The sequence below is a fragment of the Tasmannia lanceolata genome, unplaced genomic scaffold, assembly GCF_043159265.1.
Source record: "Tasmannia lanceolata isolate RefF3 unplaced genomic scaffold, GAP_Taslan_0.1 ptg000012l, whole genome shotgun sequence".
Classification (NCBI taxonomy): domain Eukaryota; kingdom Viridiplantae; phylum Streptophyta; class Magnoliopsida; order Canellales; family Winteraceae; genus Tasmannia; species Tasmannia lanceolata.
The window spans coordinates 50104799-50125336 of NW_027518689.1; the positions used below are offsets into that span (position 1 = coordinate 50104799).

At 39.6% G+C, this 20538-nt stretch overlaps 2 protein-coding genes across 2 annotated transcripts in view; one reads left to right on the forward strand and one right to left on the reverse strand.

Annotated features, from left to right (window-relative positions):
* The window catches only part of LOC143887440 (NDR1/HIN1-like protein 13), a 77279-nt gene that overhangs the window by 42512 nt on the left and 14229 nt on the right, over positions 1-20538 (reverse strand). The gene's annotated exons all lie outside the window — the stretch shown is intronic.
* On the forward strand, positions 4682-13846 carry LOC143888918 (uncharacterized). The gene is made up of 3 exons (XM_077393300.1): positions 4682-5228; positions 5318-6607; positions 11547-13846. Exons 1-3 carry the CDS (start codon positions 4682-4684, stop codon positions 13844-13846), a joined length of 4137 nt encoding a protein of 1378 aa, XP_077249415.1.

Consider the following 20538-nt stretch of genomic DNA (forward strand, 5'->3'; position numbering starts at 1 on the left):
TCGGGTCGGGTTGAGGCCAACCCTAACACAACCTGAGATAGCATTCCCTCAACCCTAACCCGACCCGACCCAAGCCTCAGATTGAGGATGGTCAACCTTAACCCAACCCGTCTCCAAATCGGGTCAGGTTGAGTCGGGTTGGGTTCGGATTGGGATCGGGTCATCTACGTCCAAACAGAAAAATACAAGAAAGAAAAACATAATCCTGAGAAAATCATGATAAAATTAGAAGACGGAAGTCGGGGTCGGGTTGCCAAGGACTCAACCCTAACCCAATCCGAATTTTGTAACAACCCAAAAACCATGACGAGCCGTTACCACAAAGAGAACATAAAAACATGTAAATTTACAAAGATTTTTTTTTAAACCATAAGAGAACAATTAATATCCATATTAACTACTTTAACTAACATACCAAAATGATTCCAATTCAAATAAAATGTCACCACATCCAAGTTCAATCCCTTCCAAATTGGGATAATTTAAAATTTTCTAATGACTTAAATAAATCTTAGGAACCAAACATAAATGAAAATAAGGAAAATAAATGACAACATCCGTCACGCTACTAAGTCTTATTCCACCGCTCTGCGCATCTATCTAATCGCCCCCATTTGTGTTCATCTCATTATCGTCCAAAGTCGCGAAACCTGTAGGGTAATTTTTTTATTAGTTCATAGAACTATACATGGTCATTCGGTATTCTAAAGAAGTACAAAAAACAATTACGATATTAAAGTGCATAATTGAACCATTAGTGAGCATAGATTAATAACGATATCTACAAGAATATGGCAACTAAATAATTAAAAGGAGAAACTATGTATCACAAATTAATCGTAACTACACTGCACATGGCATATCCAACAATTATAACTCTAACTAAGCTATGAATGTGTAACGCGAATTTAGAATTCTTTAATTATGAGATGGGTAACATGAGACAGCTTTCCCAAGGTACTCAGGCTCCCAAATTGCATGTTACCTCCACTGCCCCTGCCTAAAGGTAGTGGGCATGGGGGACTTTTTACGATGCGCCTACTGGCCTCTCCGCCTCTTGATATCATAGTCTAAGATGAGGCATTTACCGCCAAGGGGGTGCGTAAAACCCAAGGCCGGCTTGGAATTCTATGATTCCTGGACGACTCCTCCTCCGCCCAAACCACCATATCCCCCATGCTCATGCATTTAATTCTCTTGCCAGTATATTGGTATTATTTACCAACCATTATTCATATACTCGTTTAAATAATTTATATGCTTCAATTCATCAATCTATAGTAATACCAACATGGCAGGATATGAAACTAAACATTACATAAGTAATCACTATTATTTAATGATTTTGCAGTTCAACCATATGACGGTAATAACCTCATGCTTGCTAAATAATTCTTATCATACACATTTAAAATCAATAATTATTTGAAACACTAAAATAGAGAACTGTCACCTGCCTTGTCTATCTGTTATCTGTGATATGGAAGATTGAAGGATCCCCTAGGTCTTGTTATGGTTCTCAACCAAAGTTGTAATACAAAATACATATGAGTTCTCTAGTCATACTTTAAACGACGTGCACACACAATTAAGACTTGTACCTAACCATCCCTTTCTAGGGCTCTTTATCCCCTTTGTTTAAAATTTATATTCGAGTGAGTTATGTGTCTGTCAATTGGGTAATTTTTTATGTTAAACTGGTCTAGGAAAAGATATCTACACAACCATATTTTTTATAATTGTACTTAATAAGAAAAGACAAGTGGAGTTTGTGCGGTTATCAAAATATGGTAGTGTCTAAAAATCAGGAGCTTTTGGCATAAAAAGAAACAAGTTCTGTTTGTGTAGACATCAAAACAGTGGAGTGTCCAAATTGGCAATTTATTGCATGAAAATTAGTGTAACGACTACCCTCGTTAAATCTATAAAGTTATTTTTAAAACTGTAAATTCTAAACCATTGAATCAAAAATTTAGAGTCGAGATTATCGTAGCAAGTGGAGAGTCCATCGTTTTCCCTCTTGTGGGAAAAATGCGTGCACTTTCCTTAAGGAGTGTGAACTCAATTGAAAATCTTTCTTTTCTTTTCTTTTTTAAAATCCAATGTTATGGTGGGTCTTGCTGTAAAATTTATCTAACGTTCAAAAAGTCATTCAATATACATAATTAAGGGAAGTAATTAGGGTCATTTGATGGCTAAATTAAGAAGGCTAGTAACGTTAAAAAGGAAAAACGGTTGGAAATTTTAAAGAGGGAAATCACGATCTCAAAATTTCAGAGAAGAATGGGCAAAACGGAAGATTTCTTTATGGATCGTATTTATTTTGGGGGAACACCATCCTTGCTTTGAAAATCTTAAAAATTCCACCAAATCATTTACACCACCGTATTGTTAAGATCAAAAACAAAAACAAGGAAAGAAAAGGGGAAGGAGTATAGTGAGAGAGGAAGAAAGAGAGAGGCTCGGACGGTTCTTGGCCGGGAAACCCATCTTGCTTCTTCATCTTCGCCATTCACCGCAGCTGAGAGGTATGTTGATTTTTAATTACTTGAAATCCCATAGCAATTTCTTCATCAAACTTTTTGGAAACCATGGAATTTCACCCCCAAACCGTGTATGCGATGAAACCCTCTCTGTTTATTCTTCAAAACCCATTTCACTTCCACGATTTTTCCACGCCCAATCTCAGGCTCCAAAACCTGCAAAACCCACATCTACGTTAAAAATGAATATAGGGTTTCTACAAACCAAGGAAGCAAGATGCAAAAAGAAAAAAAATAAATACATAAATAAAGTAATCTATACATTACCCATTTCAATTCCATGATTTTTCCATGCCCAAATCTCATATTTCAAAACCTGCAAAAACCCACATCTATGTTAAAAGAAAAGAAGGCTGCTGTAAAGAAAGAAAACAAGAGACAAAAAGGGGGGAAATAAATAACGTAATATGTACATGCTTATGCCCCTCGTTTTTACCTTGAGACACCCTTTTTAATTATTCATTTTTTCTAAAGACATACGTCTGTTCCAGCATTTTTGTATTTTTTGGTCACAAATGAAACATATATAAGGCACTTTTAATTTCCCAAAAAGTTGTAATGCACGGTTTTATCAGTTCCTAATAGATCCTACAAAATTATTTTTCTTGTATAATTTTCAATAAATCAGTTCTACGCTAGTAGTCCTCTTAGTACAAATTTTGTGTACGGTTAGTATCTCATCAGTGATGTACATAATATGTTTTTAAATAATTGATCTACAGGCCTGCTACTTCCTTCTCCCACTAAAAGGGGCTCATCTTAATCTCACTCATCTCCAGGTTTAAAAAGGCAGGTGACAGCTAGACCTTGCTTTGTAATGGTTTCCAATATAAATTTGTTATATGCAATGTAGTTCTGTTTTATAATTTTGTCTTATTAATACCTGCTTAGTTTAATTATACTTGCTTACCTAGAATGAAATGAAATGAAAAATAAATTATTCTAAACCTTATGTGAAAGAATGCAGGAAAGAAGACAGAGGTAATGTATTTAAAAATCCCTAATTGCATATCATACATGGGGGAGAGTGAAGGGGAAAGTTAAGGGTGTGGTGGTATCATCCTGGGACCTAAGGTCCAAAGGCCAACGCGAGAAGCGTGTACAGCCTTTCGTTGGCAAACCATCCAAAGGGATAGTATCTCCGAAACGGCTCGGCATTAAATGCGAGACCGAAATCCGAGTCCATAACGCCACTACCTTTAGACAGGGGTAGTGGGTAGTCGTACGGCAAGGACACCGGTAAAAATGAGAAAGTCAGAAAAGAACTGACAGTAAAGTAAACTGAGGAAAAGCCGGATGTACCTGGGGAATGTGCTGTCTCAATTTACATAATCATTGCATACATAGTATAAACTTGAATCATTGTCACTCTTTTTATTTATGTTGCTATGTGTAGTGTAATTCAATTCAGTCTTTATTATTGTTTCTAGATATTGTTAAGGATTTGGATTACATTGTATGCACTGTTTATATTGTCTCTCTTACTCTGCTCGGTCTCTGGAGGACTCTGCTCTAACGTTGTTTCCTCCACCACAGGGGTTGAGGCATTAGATGGCGGAGCATTTGCAAATGAAGGAACCATGGGAGAAGGGACTGTGTGATCAGAGAGTTCGCTTCTGGGATTTTTGCACTTTGACGTCTTGTGTCATTTGCTATTTTTATTTTGTCAAGACTTTCTTTAGTTTGGACTTTGGTGATTTAAAACTTTACTTTTCTTTTGAAGTATGAGTATTGAAATTGTTATGGTAAGACATATTTAATTTGGAATAAGATTTTGTCGTGGTTGCTGATTATAAAAAAAATAAAATATTTCCATGATTTTTGCGTTGTTCTTTTGCTCGTAGCGACTTGACGGAATCGGATCGTTACAGTTGTGGTATCAGAGCTCTGGGTTTTTGTGAAAGACCTGGACTACGTGAGTGTGGGTAGGTTATAGGATTGGGGTAGACAATTAAGACTTGCCGACCAAAATATATGCACTCTGATTTCTATACCCTTAAAGGGAAGACACAGTACTAAATTTTAATACTACTCAATCAATGGCAAACAAAGTCTTCTATTAGTATGGTACTTCCTAGCAATAAAAAGATTATGTCATTGATATATATACATATGACTATGTATTGTTCATTTTGCAGATGTATCAGAGGAGGGGAGCTGCTAACCAGGCTAATGTCCCTAATAATGATGGACATGAACCAGCTCAGCCCGGTGCGCATGGCCAGGATGGACCTGACCCAGCTCAACCCCAAAATCAGGATGGTCTGCAAATGCTGGCAGAGATTCTTAGACAAAATCAGATAGCTAATCAGACCGCCCTTCAGGCCATCGCAGCCAATCTCGGGGCTCGTCAGGAGTCGAGGCCTCGTGAGGATGCCTCTCAGGTTCACCGTCAGTTCCGAGACTACCATCCATCTGAGTTTACTGGTTCAGGTGACTCCTTAGCGGCAGATCATTGGCTTACAGAGGTAGAGGGGATCTTTACCGTGATGGAGTGCACTAGCGTTCAGAAGATTCGTCTTGCTTCCTTCCTACTGAAGGGAGAGGCGGGTGTCTGGTGGAGGACTGTGGTTCAGAACTATCCCGCAGTCTTGTCTGGAACTTGGGGACAGTTCAAGTCTCGCTTCAATGAGCAGTTCTTTTCGGAGCGCATAAAAGATCAGTTGGCGGGGCAGTTGGCGGGCAGTTCGCAAAACTAAAGCAGGGGGCTTTGACTGTGGCTCAGTATGGAGCCAAGTTCAGAGAGCTGTCACGTTTTGCACCTGGATATGCAGCTACGGAGGCAGATCGGGTTCGGAAATTTGTTAGCAGTCTTTGCCCTTCCATTAAGGTGAGTATCGTTAACCTTGGTACCAGGACCTTGGCAGAGGCCTGTGAGAAGGCCGAAGTGGCAGAAGACTGCGAGAAATCGGTACAAGCAGCTAGATCTCAATCAATTGTTAGCATGAATCAGGGACCTCCACCCAAAAAGCAGAGAACAGATGGTGGTTCGCAATCCAAGACCTTGTGCCCTCTTTGCAAAAAATTCCATTCAGGCCAGTGCTTGAAATCAATGAACGTCTGTTTCAATTGTGGGGATCCGAACCATAAGCAGAGGGATTGCCCTAAGAAGAAGCGTCAGCAGTATGCCGGGCAACCATATCAGCAGCAGCAGCATCAGGCTCCTCCTAAACCTCCACCTCAGCCGCAGCAGCAAAATCAGTGTAGGGGAAACCCAAATCTCATACCGGTCCAAGGAAGAAATGCACCCCATGCTCCTATCAATCGGGTCTTTGCCTTGAGTCAGCACGACGCTGAAGCATCCGATGCAGTTATCGAAGGTCAGCTTCTCGTTAATGGTATATCTGTTCATGTCTTATTTGATTCTGGTTCTACATTATCATTTATATCACCTGATTTTGTTCGAGAACTAGCTTTATCTCCTGTATCATTACTACATCCGTTGAGAGTGGTCACACCAGTAGGCGATGTGGTAGTTACTGACATGATATGTAAGGGTTGTATAATTAAAATTGGGGACCGTGAGCTTTTGGGAGACCTTGTATTGTTGAATATGAATGATTTCAAGGTCATCTTAGGCATGGACTGGTTGGCATCTTATCACGCCAGTGTGGATTGTTTTTATAAGGTGGTGGTGTTCAGAATACCCGGAGAGGAAGAGTTCATGTTTGAGGGTGTGAAGCACCCTGGGAAAATTAAAATTATTGCTGCATTAAGGGCTCAGAAAATGTTAAGTAGAGGATGTGAAGGTTTCTTGGCGTATGTGAAGAAAGAGGATGATGGTGTAGGGTTATCAGCAGCTGATATTTCTGTGGTGAGTGAGTTCCTTGATGTTTTTCCAGAGGATCTCACGGAGTTGCCTCCCCACAGGGAGATCGACTTTACCATTGCCCTCGAGCCAGGGACCTTACGCATTTCCAAAGCACCTTATCAGATGGCCCCTGCCCAGTTGAAAGAATTGAAGGAGCAGTTGTCTGAGTTGCTTGAGAAAGGATTCATCAGACCAAGTTCTTCGCCGTGGGGTGCTCCTGTTTTATTTGTTAAAAAGAAGGATGGCAGCCTCCGTTTGTGCATCGATTATCGGCAACTGAATAAGGTTACTGTAAAAATCGTTATCCTTTGCCTATGATCGACGATCTTTTTGACCAGTTGCAGGGAGCTTGTCACTTTTCTAAGATTGACCTCAGATCAGGGTATCATCAGCTTCGTGTCAGAGATGAGGACATATCCAAGACAGCTTTCAGGACCCGATATTGTCATTTTGAATTCGTGGTAATGCCATTTGGGCTGACTAATGCTCCAGCCATCTTTATGAATGTAATGAACAGGATCTTCAAACCCTTCTTAGATCAGTTCATTGTAGTATTTATTGATGATATACTCATTTATTCTAAGTCCAAGGAAGATCATTGAAAATCCGATATAGGGGGTCCCAAGTAGTCTTAGAAATGGCAACTATGAGGAGGGAGAATATTGTTGTTTAAGAAAACTAGAATTTACCAATTTGAAAAAACTTAAACCGATTAAGAGATCAAAAACAATATTTTAAGCGTACAAGTTAAATCTAATGGTGCAATGCAAATGAAAGAGCAAAGAGATAGAAAGAGTGCACCCGAGATTTAAAGTGGTTCGGTCCTCAAACTCGAGGCCTACTCCACTCCACCAACCAAACCCGTTGATGGCTTCACTATTTGATCTTCTTAACCTTGGCGAAGATCGGTGCCAATTACAATTGCTTTAACCTTGGTGGCAATCCTCACCACGGAGAAAAAAGGGCTCCGCTTCTCCGAATACTCGCCCGAATACAAATCTTGAAAGATGAAAGAAAGAACTAAAAGATCCCTTCACAAGGGTTACAAAAGATGTACAATTGAGAGCCTATGATCCAAATCCTAGAGTTGGTGATGAGAGGCACAATTGAAGCTTGATTCACTCTTGGGTATTCAAATGAAGTTTAAGAGTGTTAGGATTGATAGTTTGTATTTTTAGAACACTCATATTTATAGGAAAACCAAAATATGACCGTTCAATGGCATTGAGGTAATTACAGCAAAATTCCAAACGGCTCTTTTTCAGACCGTTGGAGTGTTCTCGGAGTTCCGAGAATTCTCGGAGTTCCGAGAAGCCATACAGAAATTGGAAAAAATCTACTGGACCATTTCTCGGAGTTCCGAGAATAATTCTCGGAGTTCCGAGAATTCTCGGAGTTCCGAGAAAACCTCTCGGAGTTCCGAGAAGCCTATGCAGAGCAGATTTTCAATTCTGTTTTTGGGCTTCCAGTTCTCAACCAAGATGGGATTGCTATGAGGGTTCCAAGGTGTTGGAACTCCACAAATACAATCACTTGTCTATTTAGGGTGTGTGAGATTTAACTTAATTATGCCTCTAAGAACCTAATCTAGGTTTGGATCAATTACATTCTAAAAGACAAAAAAATGGTCTTCAATATTAATTTCTTCATGTCTTCAAGTCTTCATGACTTCTTGCTTGATGACTTTGGCCTTCCAATTAGTGGTCCAATGTGGGCTTCTTGGCCTTCAATCCAAGCATCCTTGATCTTACTTTATCAAGATCTACAACTTAGACAAACAAACACATTAGTGATAAATGATCACTTGTGTATTGGAATCATCAAAACAAGATGGGAATGCCAAGGTAAAAACCATTGGGCTTACAATCTCCCCCTTTTTGATGATGACAAGCACAAGAGATTTACAAATGAAAGCATATATTCTTTTCACATTTTTCTTACACTAGAGACATTGCTCTAGATTCTTCTCCCCCTTTGTCATCAACAAAAAGAAGGGGTAAGAAAAACAAGGGATTAAAATTTACAATTTTAAAGCTCCCCCTTTTTTAAAGAAAAATTCAATTTTAACTCCCCCTAGTTAAAATAATTTTACAATACAAGAGGGGTTATCAAACAAAACATACAAATGAAATATATTCAATTTTAAGTTCAAAAAAACCCCTAATCTACACAATATGAATATCATCATATGGGGGTTTTGGGAACCCAAGATTTCTTGGTCCCACATCTAGCCCTACTCTTAGATGCACATTGGAATTGGTAATGACCATTCATTCCACAAAAATGGCATCTAACAAGAGGGTTAGATACACTAGTCTTATCATGATAAGCATGTTGAGGTCTAAGACTAGTTTTACTTAGGATTATGTCAATTATTTTATTTCCATTTAGAAATCCATGTAAACATAATCTAAGTCTTTCATTTTCATTATGAAGATCGGATGTTTGAACTAAAAGCTCATTTCTTTCATCTTCATAAGAGTTGGAGGAGCTTGCCATATTTTGTAATTTTAAAAGTTGGCAAGTTTTCTCATCCAAGCTACCCTTAAGGGTATTAATCTCAAGTTTATGATTTTCAAGTGTAACTTGTTCTTGAGATATGGAAGAAGATAAATCACTTTTCAAAAATTCAAGTTCTTTTTCTAACTTTAAAATGGATTTTTTAAGAACTTTGTTTTTGGAAATTTGGGTATGCAAGGTTTCACATAATTCATCATAAGGTATACTATCACTTTTACTACTAGATGAAGAATATGAGGGGTTAGAGTTTACCTCAACTTCATGGGTGATTGTCATGAAGCAAAGATCATCTTTTTTATTTTCTTCCCCTTCACTTGAGCTTTTGCCCGATGTGCTTAACGCATCCCAACCGGCGGCAAGAGCCTTATGCTTCTTCCAATCCTTCTTACCCTTGTACTTAGAGGAAGTAGATTTTAGAAGTGGACAATCCGGTCTTTTGTGTCCAATCTTCTTGCAATTGAAGCATCTTAAGGCTCTTTCAACATCACTTTCCTCTTTCTTCTTCTTATCTTTCTTATGCTTCTTTCTCCACAAGCTCTTGAATCTTCGTAAAGCTTCTTCTTCGTCACTATCCGCTTCACTTGATGAGTCTTCCTTGGAAGCCTTGAGTGCTAGGGATCTAAATTCCCTCTCCTTCTCCTTTGGCTTCTTTTCCTCTTGTCGGCTAGTAAGGAGCATCTCATGGGTGATGAGAGATCCTACAAGCTCCTCTATGGTTAGCGTCTTGAGATTTTTTGACTCTTGAATCGCGGTCACCTTTGGATCCCAATGGGGAGGAAGAGACCTAAGTAACTTACTCACAAGCTCGTCGTTAGGATAAGATTTACCAAGATTAGCTAGTTCGTTAGAAATAATAGAAAAATGAGTATACATTTCCGAAATACTCTCGTTTGGACTCATTCTAAACATTTCATACTTGCTCTTTAACAAGTTTATTTTGGAATCCTTGACTTGTGATGTTCCCTCATGGGTAGTTGCAAGGGTATCCCAAATAGTCTTGGCGGAATCAAAAAGAGCAACTCTATTAAACTCCTCGGTAGCTAAGGCACAAAACAAGGAATTTATTGCTTTGTAGTTCAAATTTGCTTGCCTTTTCTCTACCACATTCCATTCTTCAAAAGGATTGGAAGGTACATTGTATCCATTTTCAACAATGTACCAAAGTTCCACATCTATCGAAAGAAGATAGATGCGCATCCTTGTTTTCCAATGTCCATAGTTTGACCCATTGAAGAAAGGAGGTCTAGTTGTGGAATGGCCTTCCGGAAGTCCGGTTCCAATTTAGTGTGCCATTTCACAATTAGAAGTTGCCAAATAAAATCTTTCCCTAGTTAGATTTTGAAATAACTTTTACAAAAATTTTAAAATCTTTTAAGAGCCAACGCTCTGATACCAAGTGAAAATCCGATATAGGGGGTCCCAAGTAGTCTTAGAAATGGCAACTATGAGGAGGGAGAATATTGTTGTTTAAGAAAACTAGAATTTACCAATTTGAAAAAACTTAAACCGATTAAGAGATCAAAAACAATATTTTAAGCGTACAAGTTAAATCTAATGGTGCAATGCAAATGAAAGAGCAAAGAGATAGAAAGAGTGCACCCGAGATTTAAAGTGGTTCGGTCCTCAAACTCGAGGCCTACTCAACTCCACCAACCAAACCCGTTGATGGCTTCACTATTTGATCTTCTTAACCTTGGCGAAGATCGGTGCCAATTACAATTGCTTTAACCTTGGTGGCAATCCTCACCACGGAGAAAAAAGGGCTCCGCTTCTCCGAATACTCGCCCGAATACAAATCTTGAAAGATGAAAGAAAGAACTAAAAGATCCCTTCACAAGGGTTACAAAAGATGTACAATTGAGAGCCTATGATCCAAATCCTAGAGTTGGTGATGAGAGGCACAATTGAAGCTTGATTCACTCTTGGGTATTCAAATGAAGTTTAAGAGTGTTAGGATTGATAGTTTGTATTTTTAGAACACTCATATTTATAGGAAAACCAAAATATGACCGTTCAATGGCATTGAGGTAATTACAGCAAAATTCCAAACGGCTCTTTTTCAGACCGTTGGAGTGTTCTCGGAGTTCCGAGAATTCTCGGAGTTCCGAGAAAAAATCTCGGAGTTCTGAGAAGCCATACAGAAATTGGAAAAAATCTACTGGACCATTTCTCGGAGTTCCGAGAATTCTCGGAGTTCCGAGAAAACCTCTCGGAGTTCCGAGAAGCCTATGCAGAGCAGATTTTCAATTCTGTTTTTGGGCTTCCAGTTCTCAACCAAGATGGGATTGCTATGAGGGTTCCAAGGTGTTGGAACTCCACAAATACAATCACTTGTCTATTTAGGGTGTGTGAGATTTAACTTAATTATGCCTCTAAGAACCTAATCTAGGTTTGGATCAATTACATTCTAAAAGACAAAAAAATGGTCTTCAATATTAATTTCTTCATGTCTTCAAGTCTTCATGACTTCTTGCTTGATGACTTTGGCCTTCCAATTAGTGGTCCAATGTGGGCTTCTTGGCCTTCAATCCAAGCATCCTTGATCTTACTTTATCAAGATCTACAACTTAGACAAACAAACACATTAGTGATAAATGATCACTTGTGTATTGGAATCATCAAAACAAGATGGGAATGCCAAGGTAAAAACCATTGGGCTTACAATCATGCAGAGCATCTGAGGAGAGCACTTGAAACCTTGAGGCAGAATCATTTGTTTGCCAAGTTTTCCAAGTGCGAGTTTTGGTTAGAGAACGTGGCATTCCTAGGTCACGTGGTCTCTAAGGAGGGCATCTCAGTTGACCCAGTTAAGGTAAAGGTAGTATTGCAGTGGAAACAGCCTACTAACGCAACTGAGGTCAGGAGTTTCTTGAGGCTAGCCGGTTATTACCGAAAATTTGTTGAGGGGTTTTCTACATTGGCTGGTCCTCTGACCAAGTTGACTAGAAAGAATGTCGAGTTTATTTGGGCGGAGGAGTGTGAGCTCAGTTTCCAGGAATTGAAGAAGAGGTTGACTTCGTCGCCTGTACTTGTCCTCCCTTCTGAAGGAGTGGATTTTGTTATTTATAGCGATGCTTCCATAAAGGGGTTAGGTTGTGTAATTATGCAGGATGGGAAGGTGATTGCATATGGCTCACGGCAGTTGAAGCGGCATGAGGTGAACTACCCCACCCATGACTTAGAATTGGCAGCGGTGGTTTTTGCGCTCAGGATCTGGCGTCATTATTTGTATGGTGTGAAGTTTGAGGTTTTTACAGACCACAAAAGTCTCAAATACCTGTTTGATCAGAAAGAATTAAATATGCGCCAGAGGAGGTGGCTTGAGTTCTTAAAGGACTACGATTTTACATTGAGCTACCATCCAGGTAAAGCCAATGTGGTTGCCGATGCTCTCAGTAGGCAAGGAGGTGCTAGACTTGCATGCTTGATGATGGAAGAGTGGAAACTCCTTGAGCAGTTTAGAGATTTGACATTGGGTGTTTGTAAAGTAGGTGAAAAATCAGTCTTAGCAAATTTTCGAGTTCAGTCAGACTTTTTGCAGTCGATAAAGGCGGCTCAAGCAGATGATGCAGAGTTGGTCAGGTTGAAGAAAGAGGTAGATTCCAGACCAGACTTTTCAATTGGGGCAGACGGTTACTTGTACTTTAAAGGCAGGATATGTGTGCCAGCTAAAGAAGATCTCAGAAGGAGTATCTTGGATGAGGCCCATAAGTCTCGCTATACCATTCACCCGGGTAGCACCAAGATGTATCATGATTTGAAAAGAAACTTCTGGTGGAGCGGAATGAAAAGAGAAGTGGCTAGCTATGTTTCAAAATGCTTGACTTGTCAGAAAATAAAGAATGAGCATCAGAAACCTGGAGGCACTCTAAAACCTTTGGAGATACCCATGTGGAAGTGGGATAGCATTTCTATGGACTTCATCATGGGTTTGCCCAAAACCAAGAGCGGTTGTGATAGCATCTGGGTGATTGTTGATCGTCTCACCAAGTCCGCGCATTTTATTTCCATGAAAAATACTTGGACTTTGAACAAGTTGGCTGAGGTGTATGTGGCTCAAATTAACAGATTGCATGGAGTACCTGCTTCTATAGTATCAGACAGGGACACCAGGTTCACTTCTGGGTTTTGGCGTGGGTTGCAAGAGGCTTTGGGATCGAAGCTAAATTTTAGTACTGCCTATCATCCTCAGACGGATGATCAGACCGAGAGGGTTAACCAAATTGTGGAGGACCTATTGAGAGCCTGTATTCTTGATTTTGGGAGAGACTGGGAGCGACACTTGCCCCTAGTCGAATTTGCATATAATAACAGCTATCAGCAGAGTATTCAGATGGCTCCCTTCGAGGCTCTTTATGGTCGTGCTTGCAGGTCACCATTGTGTTGGGTTGAAGTTGGTGAGAGGCAGTTGCTTGGGCCGAAATTGGTGGAAGAAACTTCTGAGAAAGTAACCTTGATCAGAGAGAGGTTAAAGGCAGCTCAGAGTAGGCAGAAGAGCTATGCCGATCAGCGGCGTAGAGAGCTCGAGTTCGCTGAGGGAGATATGGTTTTTGTTAAAATCTCGCCATTCAAAGCGGTTATGCGGTTCGGCAGGAAGGGTAAGTTGAGCCCTCGTTACATCGGGCCTTATCGCATCTCTAAGCGAGTTGGATCTCGAGCTCATGAGTTGGAATTACCTCCAAACCTTGATCGGATGCATAACGTATTTCATGTATCCATGCTCCGTCTATATCATCCCGACTCTTCTCATGTGCTAGAGGAGGACGAGGTGGAGCTTCAGGGTGATTGGCCTTTTTTGGAAGGACCTGTGCGCATTCTGGAGCGCAAGGAAAGAGTTTTGCGGAACAAGTCGATTCCCCTTGTCAGAGTACTTTGGCGTCACCATGGCGTCGAGGAGGCTACTTGGGAGCGAGAATCCAATATCCAGAAAAAATTTCCAGAGTTATTTGGAGGTACGCCTTTAGTTATTTAGTGATACTGTTTATGTTTGAAATCATTGTTAGGTAGTACCATATCAAGATTTGTTGTGTAACCCTTGATGTAATTATCCTCGTCAAAGAATTGAGAGAGGAATTTCGAGGACGAAATTCTTTTTAAGGGGGGTAGAATGTAACGACTACCCTCGTTAAATCTATAAAGTTATTTTTAAAACTGTAAATTCTAAACCATTGAATCAAAAATTTAGAGTCAAGATTATCGTAGCAAGTGGAGAGTCCACCGTTTTCCGTGGGAAAAACACATGCACTTTCCTTAAGGAGTGTGAACTCAATTGAAAATCTTTCTTTTAATTTTATTTTTTTAAAATCCAATGTTATGGTGAGTCTTGCTATAAAATTTATCTAACGTTCAAAAAGTCATTCAATATACATAATTAAGGGAAGTAATTAGGGTCATATGATAGACAAAAACAAGAAAAGAAAAGGAGAAGGAGTACAGTGAGAGAGGAAGAAAGAGAGAGGCTCGGACGGTTCTTGGCCGGGAAACCCATCTTGCTTCTTCATCTTCGCCATTCACCGCAACCGAGAGGTATGTTGATTTTTAATTACTTGAAATCCCATAGCAACTTCTTCATCAAACTTTTTGGAAACCATGGAATTTCACCCCCAAACCGTGTATGCGATGAAACCCTCTCTGTTTATTTTTCAAAACCCATTTCACTTCCACGATTTTTCCACCCCCAATCTCACGCTCTAAAACCTGCAAAACCCACATCTACGTTAAAATGAATATAGGGTTTCTGCAAACCAAGGAAGCAAGATGCAAAAAGGAAAAAAATAAATACATAAATAAAGTAATCTATACATTACCCATTTCAATTCCACGATTTTTCCATGCCCAAATCTCATATTTCAAATCCTGCAAAAACCCACATCTATGTTAAAAGAAAAGAAGGCTGCTGTAAAGAAAGAAAACAAGATACAGAAAGGGGGAAAATAAATAACGTAATATGTACATGCTTATGCCCCTCGTTTTTACCTTGAGACACCCTTTTTAATTATTCATTTTTTTCTAAAGACATACATCTGTTCCAGCATTTTTGTATTTTTTGGTCACAAATGAAACATATATAAGGGACTTTTAATTTCTCAAAAAGTTGTAATGCACGGTTTTATCAGTTCCTAATAGATCCTACAAAATTATTTTTCTTGTATAAATTTCAATAAATCAGTTCTACGCTAGTAGCCCTCCTAGTACAAATTTTGTGTACGGTTAGTATCTCATCAGTGATGCACATAATATGTTTTTAAATAATTGATCTACAGGCCTGCTACTTCCTTCTCCCACTAAAAGGGGCTCATCTTAATCTCACTCATCTCCAGGTTTAAAAAGGCAGGTGACAGCTAGACCTTGCTTTGTAATGGTTTCCAATATAAATTTGTTATATGCAATGTAGTTCTGTTATATAATTTTGTCTTATTAATACCTGCTTAGTTTAATTATACTTGCTTACCTAGAATGAAATGAAATGAAAAATACATTGTTCTAAACCTTATGTGAAAGAATGCAGGAAAGAAGACAGAGGTAATGTATTTAAAAATCCCTAATTGCATATCATACATGGGTGAGAGTGAAGGGGAAAGTTAAGGGTGTGGTGGTATCATCCTGGGACTTAAGGTCCAAAGGCCAACGCGAGAAGCGTGTACAGCCTTTCCTTGGCAAACCATCCAAAGGGATAGTATCCCCGAAACGGCTTGTAGACACCCCATTTTGACCGAACCCTTTTATGTTTTATTTTAAATAATTGCCCTAATAAACTAGTGTTCTAAGGTCCCAAATTGTGGCCTAGGCTAGCTTAGGTTCCCACCAGGGTCCCTAGTATAAAAAATGGTCATAAATTCACCATGCGGGGGCTGTCCAAGGGAGAAGTAGGGGGGGTCAAATTCATCATTTTTTTTTAAATAAAAACCCATCAAACTAGGGTTTGCAGGGGAGGCCTCATTTTCGTTCAAAAGAAGAAAAAAAAGAAGAGAGGAAGAGAGGAGAAACCCCTAAGAATCCAAACCCATCTTCCCCATCCCCTTGATCCACCACCATCAAACCCTTTTCTTCTTCTTCTTCTTCTTCATTTTCAATTTAGAACCCATTTTACCCAAACCTCTCTACCACCACCCTTCTTCTCCGGTGGGATGTTCACCGGAATCCGGCCAACCACCTACCTTCTCCTCCATTTGGGCTAACATTAAACCCTCTTTTCAAGTCTCCCCAACAGCCACCACCACCACCATCTTCCCCTCTCCTTCTACTCAAGCCAAACCCACTTCAAAACCCAAACTCACAATCTCCAGCAAACCCCATTAAATCCGACCTCCATTAAATCCACCTTCTCCTCTGCAACCGCATCCATCCACCGAAACAAAAAAAAAAAGAAAAAGGGGGAAAAAGGGCAGAGAAGCAGATAGCGGGAGAGAGAGAGAGGAGGGTGAGGTGTTGGTGCTTCTCCATCTCCCCATCTCCGACCATCTCCTTCGGCCGGCAAGCCGGAGCTCCGGCCTCTTCTATCTTCTTCTTCTTATTTTTCTTCTTCCGGCCACAAACCCCATTTCCCTGCAACTCCGGCCGGCCACCTCTGTCACCTCCAACCACCATCACCGGAATCCGAGCCACCTTCATCCTCCGGTCCTCTTGCCGGAGCTCCGACCTTCTTCCAACCGCCACCATCTTCTATCTCTGTAACCCACAACCAAAACCCCCAATCTGACCATCGCTCCAAAAACCCATTTCGAAAAAAAAACCTCCATCTCCACCTCAGTCAACCACCATCGCCTTCTTTCTTCCCTTTACCATCTCTGCAATCTCTAACCTCGACCCATTCTTTTTCGATCATCTCACCTCTTCCGATCGTCCCACCGGAATCCGGCATCTATTATCTCAGCAAACCTTCTTTGCAACTCCATCAATTCCAAAAATCCTAAGGTCACTTACTATAAATTTGAGAAATGAAAACCCATTCCCATCTATAACATTTCTTATCCCTCCATTTGCCCAAACCCATTTCATCATCTTCATCTTCCAAACCCACTTTGATTTCATCCCATTTCTGCCATTTTTAAAAAACCACTATCTCCACCACCACTGTCGTCCACCCTCTATCTCCATCATCAGATTCGATTATCCCCAACCCCAATTTTGCAATCCCTAAGGTCCGTCGGTATCTCGTTGCGACCCCGTTACAACTCCGCCCACCATCGTCTCCGTCACAACTCTATGCCCAATTTGTAAAAGGGGAGGAAAGGGAATCAACTGCGTCGTTCTCAAGCTTTGGGTTGACGTTCATGAATAATAGAAGTGCCAAAGATTCAATCCTCATACAAGGCTGCAATTTGTGATCAAATCTTCAGGTCCAGTAGAAACCTTGGACGAGGTGAGTTCATATCTTCTCATTTTTCCTTTTTCTTTGGATTGTCAAGAGAAATTTGATTGCTGGGTTTTGGGATATTTAGCTTTGGATATTGGGTTCTTTTCTTTCTATGTTTAGAGGGTCTCTAAGGTGAACAAATAGCCATGAAAGCAAGTGCAGAGATTGTTGAAAGTTTGGATTTCTTGGGTTTTTGAGGTTTGGTTTGATTTCCTTAAAAGGGTCTTTGGAATTTCTGACTTGGGACAATGGGCATTTCTGAAACTGGAATTTTTTTTCTATGCTTTTGAAGTTTCAAACGTTTTTCATTAGCATTTTGAAATTTATAATTTGGAAAAACTGCCATGGAAGTATTTATAGTCTGTCATGACTTTCTCATGATTTTGAATTTTGGGTTTGTTTTATTTTTATTCATTTTTTTATTTTACTTCCATGGTTCTTTGGTTCCTATTTAAAAACCTGCCATGTGAAAATCAACCTTACAAGAAATTGAGAAGTGTTTTTAAGAATTCACTCAAGATTTGATTTAATGGGTTTTATTCAAAAAAAAAAAAAAAAAAAAAACTCAAGCTTTGAATTTCTTTGGCTCTGTAGACACCCCATTTTGACCAGACCCGAGTTTGTGTTGTTTGTGTGAAACCCCATCCAATGAGTGAGTGGGTACCCCAAATTTAACCCCAGCGTAGATTAAGGTCCCACCAGGGTCCCTGCAAAGTCTCGTCGAGGTCTGAGCGCTTGCACCTAGCGAAAGAACCAAATAAGAAGGGAAATGTGATTGAATAAGGGAATTGAATTAATCAAGGTAGGGGCTGTCCAAGTGGGATGGGAGGGGTTAAAATTTTATTCTCATATATAAGGCGTGAAAAGGGGGTTCTCATTTTTGATCTAACGAAACGCTAGCAAAGCATGAGCGAGAAAGGAAGAGAGAAACTTTCGTAAAAAAAACTAACCCATTTTCCTTGGCTCATCTTCTCCGGCCATGTCATCAAAGCTCGCCGGAGCTCCTTCTGTTCCTCCGTTTTCTCTCGATCCAGCCACCTCCGCTACCCCAGCTCGGATTCGATCTCCTCTACCTCCAAGTTCCACTTCAAAGATCCCACTGAAACCCTAGATTTCAAACTCTTTCTCTTGTTCTTTATCACAGATCTGAGAAATTGAGAGTAGTAGAGAGAGTAGATAGTAGGTAAGAAGAGAATCGGTCCTCTTTTCCGGCAAGTTTTCCGGATTCTGGCCATCCTCTGCTTCCCCAAGCAGATCTGGAGATTTTTCTTCTTCAATTGAGGTTTTATCAGAGAAGGAATCTATGTTCTTCTTCTTCAGAGATTTCACTGGAGCTCAAAAAAAATAAAAATTAAAGCCCTATCGTCATTTGATTTTTCATTCGCTCTAAGTACATCGATTTTTCCCACCGAAATCTACAACTCTGGTGGTCTTGCTAACCCCACTGAATTGGGCAACTTCTTTGGACATATCCTCATCAAATCTATCACCATCACAGATTGAGAGGGTCTGCTTGGAGCTGCAAAAGGAAGAAAGAGAAAAGGGGTAACGCAATATATCCAGAGAGAAAGAGGCAGAGGAAGAGGGAGAGATATAGAAATTGGAGAAGGGAGGTTTTCTTCTCCGATCATCTTCCCCCAAAGCTCCGGTCATATTCCGGTGGTTCTCCGATTATTTCCGGTGGAATTTCTTTTTCTCAGGTCAGATATTTCTTATTCTTCTAAGTGATTTTGTTCTGTTTTTGTTCTTGTTTAAAAGCTTAGTTGAAAGATCTGAGAGAGATTAAGGGAGAGAGAGTAGATCTGAATCAAGAGAAATCAAATTCCTCATTTGATCTCGCCTGAGATCCGATCCAACCCCGATCTATCTATTTTTCCCTTTTTCTAAATTTGAAACCCTAGATTTGAGTTGTGAAACCCTAGATCTAGCCATTGCTGCTCTAATTCCAGCCATTTTCTGATCATCTTCATGTGGATATTAGCATCATCATCTTCTTCTTATTGATTTTCACTAATTCTTGTTATTTCTTCGCATCAAAGCTTATTGCAAGCTAGCAAGCTTTAGATCTGTTAATTAACTTTGAAACCCTAATTTGAAAATTCTTTAGATCCGATCATTTAGGATCCAGATCTAGCCGTGTTTTCTTCATAAATAGTCGGCAGATCCGATGATTTTATTGGAATTTGGTCAAGTTGTTTGAATTTGAGATTTGATTGATCGGGGGTTTTGAGGAAAGGCTAAAAAGACGAAAAGATCTTATCATTTCGCAGCAGATCTAGTTATTCTCAGCCCTCATTTCTGCATTTTCAAGCTCAATAGTTTTTTTTAATTTTTATTTTTTACAATTGTTCGGATAAATTTCTATGTTATTGTCTTGAATTGAATGTATCTGTTTGATTTCTTGTGCTGATTTCTTCTCCCGAAAATTCACTCCGAAGCGTATGGTTGTGTCTTCCGTGAAGAGTTCATAGTTATATTTTCAAGATTTGAATATATTAATCATGAAATCTGCTGGTAATTTCTCTTTAATGGTCACTAAATGAGGTATGGTTATAGTTCTCTCTGGTGTTTGGGTAATCATTTCATGGCTTAAAAAAGTGTAACTCTCTTGAGTGCTGATTTAAGACTAGAAAGTTTATGTTCAATGTTGTGGTGCTCATAAGAATTTCATGATTTCGTGCCTCCTGCCTTTGTTGTTTTGCAAAAGAGAATTAGACGATGCTTGTTTTTCTTGTGTAAGTGTTTCTTCCAGTTGATTGAGGGTTGTTATCAAAGCAAAGTAGTATGAATGGAAATCGGAGTACTCTGTACAAATTCATTCTTACTTTTCCCTGACATGAGTATATTCCAGTCCTTGCTTGATTGAAGCCATCAAATGTGATCGTTATTGTTATATTTACTTGTCTTTGGTTAATGAATTGTATGTCGCACTTAGAAGCTTAGGGTTATTCCTAAGGTTTCAAGGATCTTGAATCTGCACAAGTTGATGCCCCCTGTTATGCACCAAAATTTATAAAAATCAGAAATATCATTGCATGCATTTGTATAATTTGTTGAAAATTTAAGATTCTTCTTTTATGTTAAGTTTTGAGTTAGGTTCTGAAGATGAATGGACTGTTCAGGTGAGACTATCTTGAAAGCTTATCATACTTTCTTTTATTTCATTAGGCTACCCAGCGGCTGGTCTGGGCTAATTAATTTTATAAATTGTTTAATTGAAGAAGGAAATCAGATGATTTGCACTATTCGATGTCCTTGACACGAATATCGTCTGATTTCAAGGTGGTTTGTAGAAATATTATATGTGT

Coding starts and splice junctions, on each gene's coding strand:
- LOC143888918 (XM_077393300.1), top strand. CDS start 4,682: ATGTATCAGAGGAGGGGAGCTGCTAACCAGGCTAATGTCCCTAATAAT. Junction 5,229..5,317: donor GGCGGGGCAGTTGGCGGGCA/GTTCGCAAAACT, acceptor CTGGATATGCAG/CTACGGAGGCAGATCGGGTT. Junction 6,608..11,546: donor AAAGAAGGATGGCAGCCTCC/GTTTGTGCATCG, acceptor ACAATCATGCAG/AGCATCTGAGGAGAGCACTT.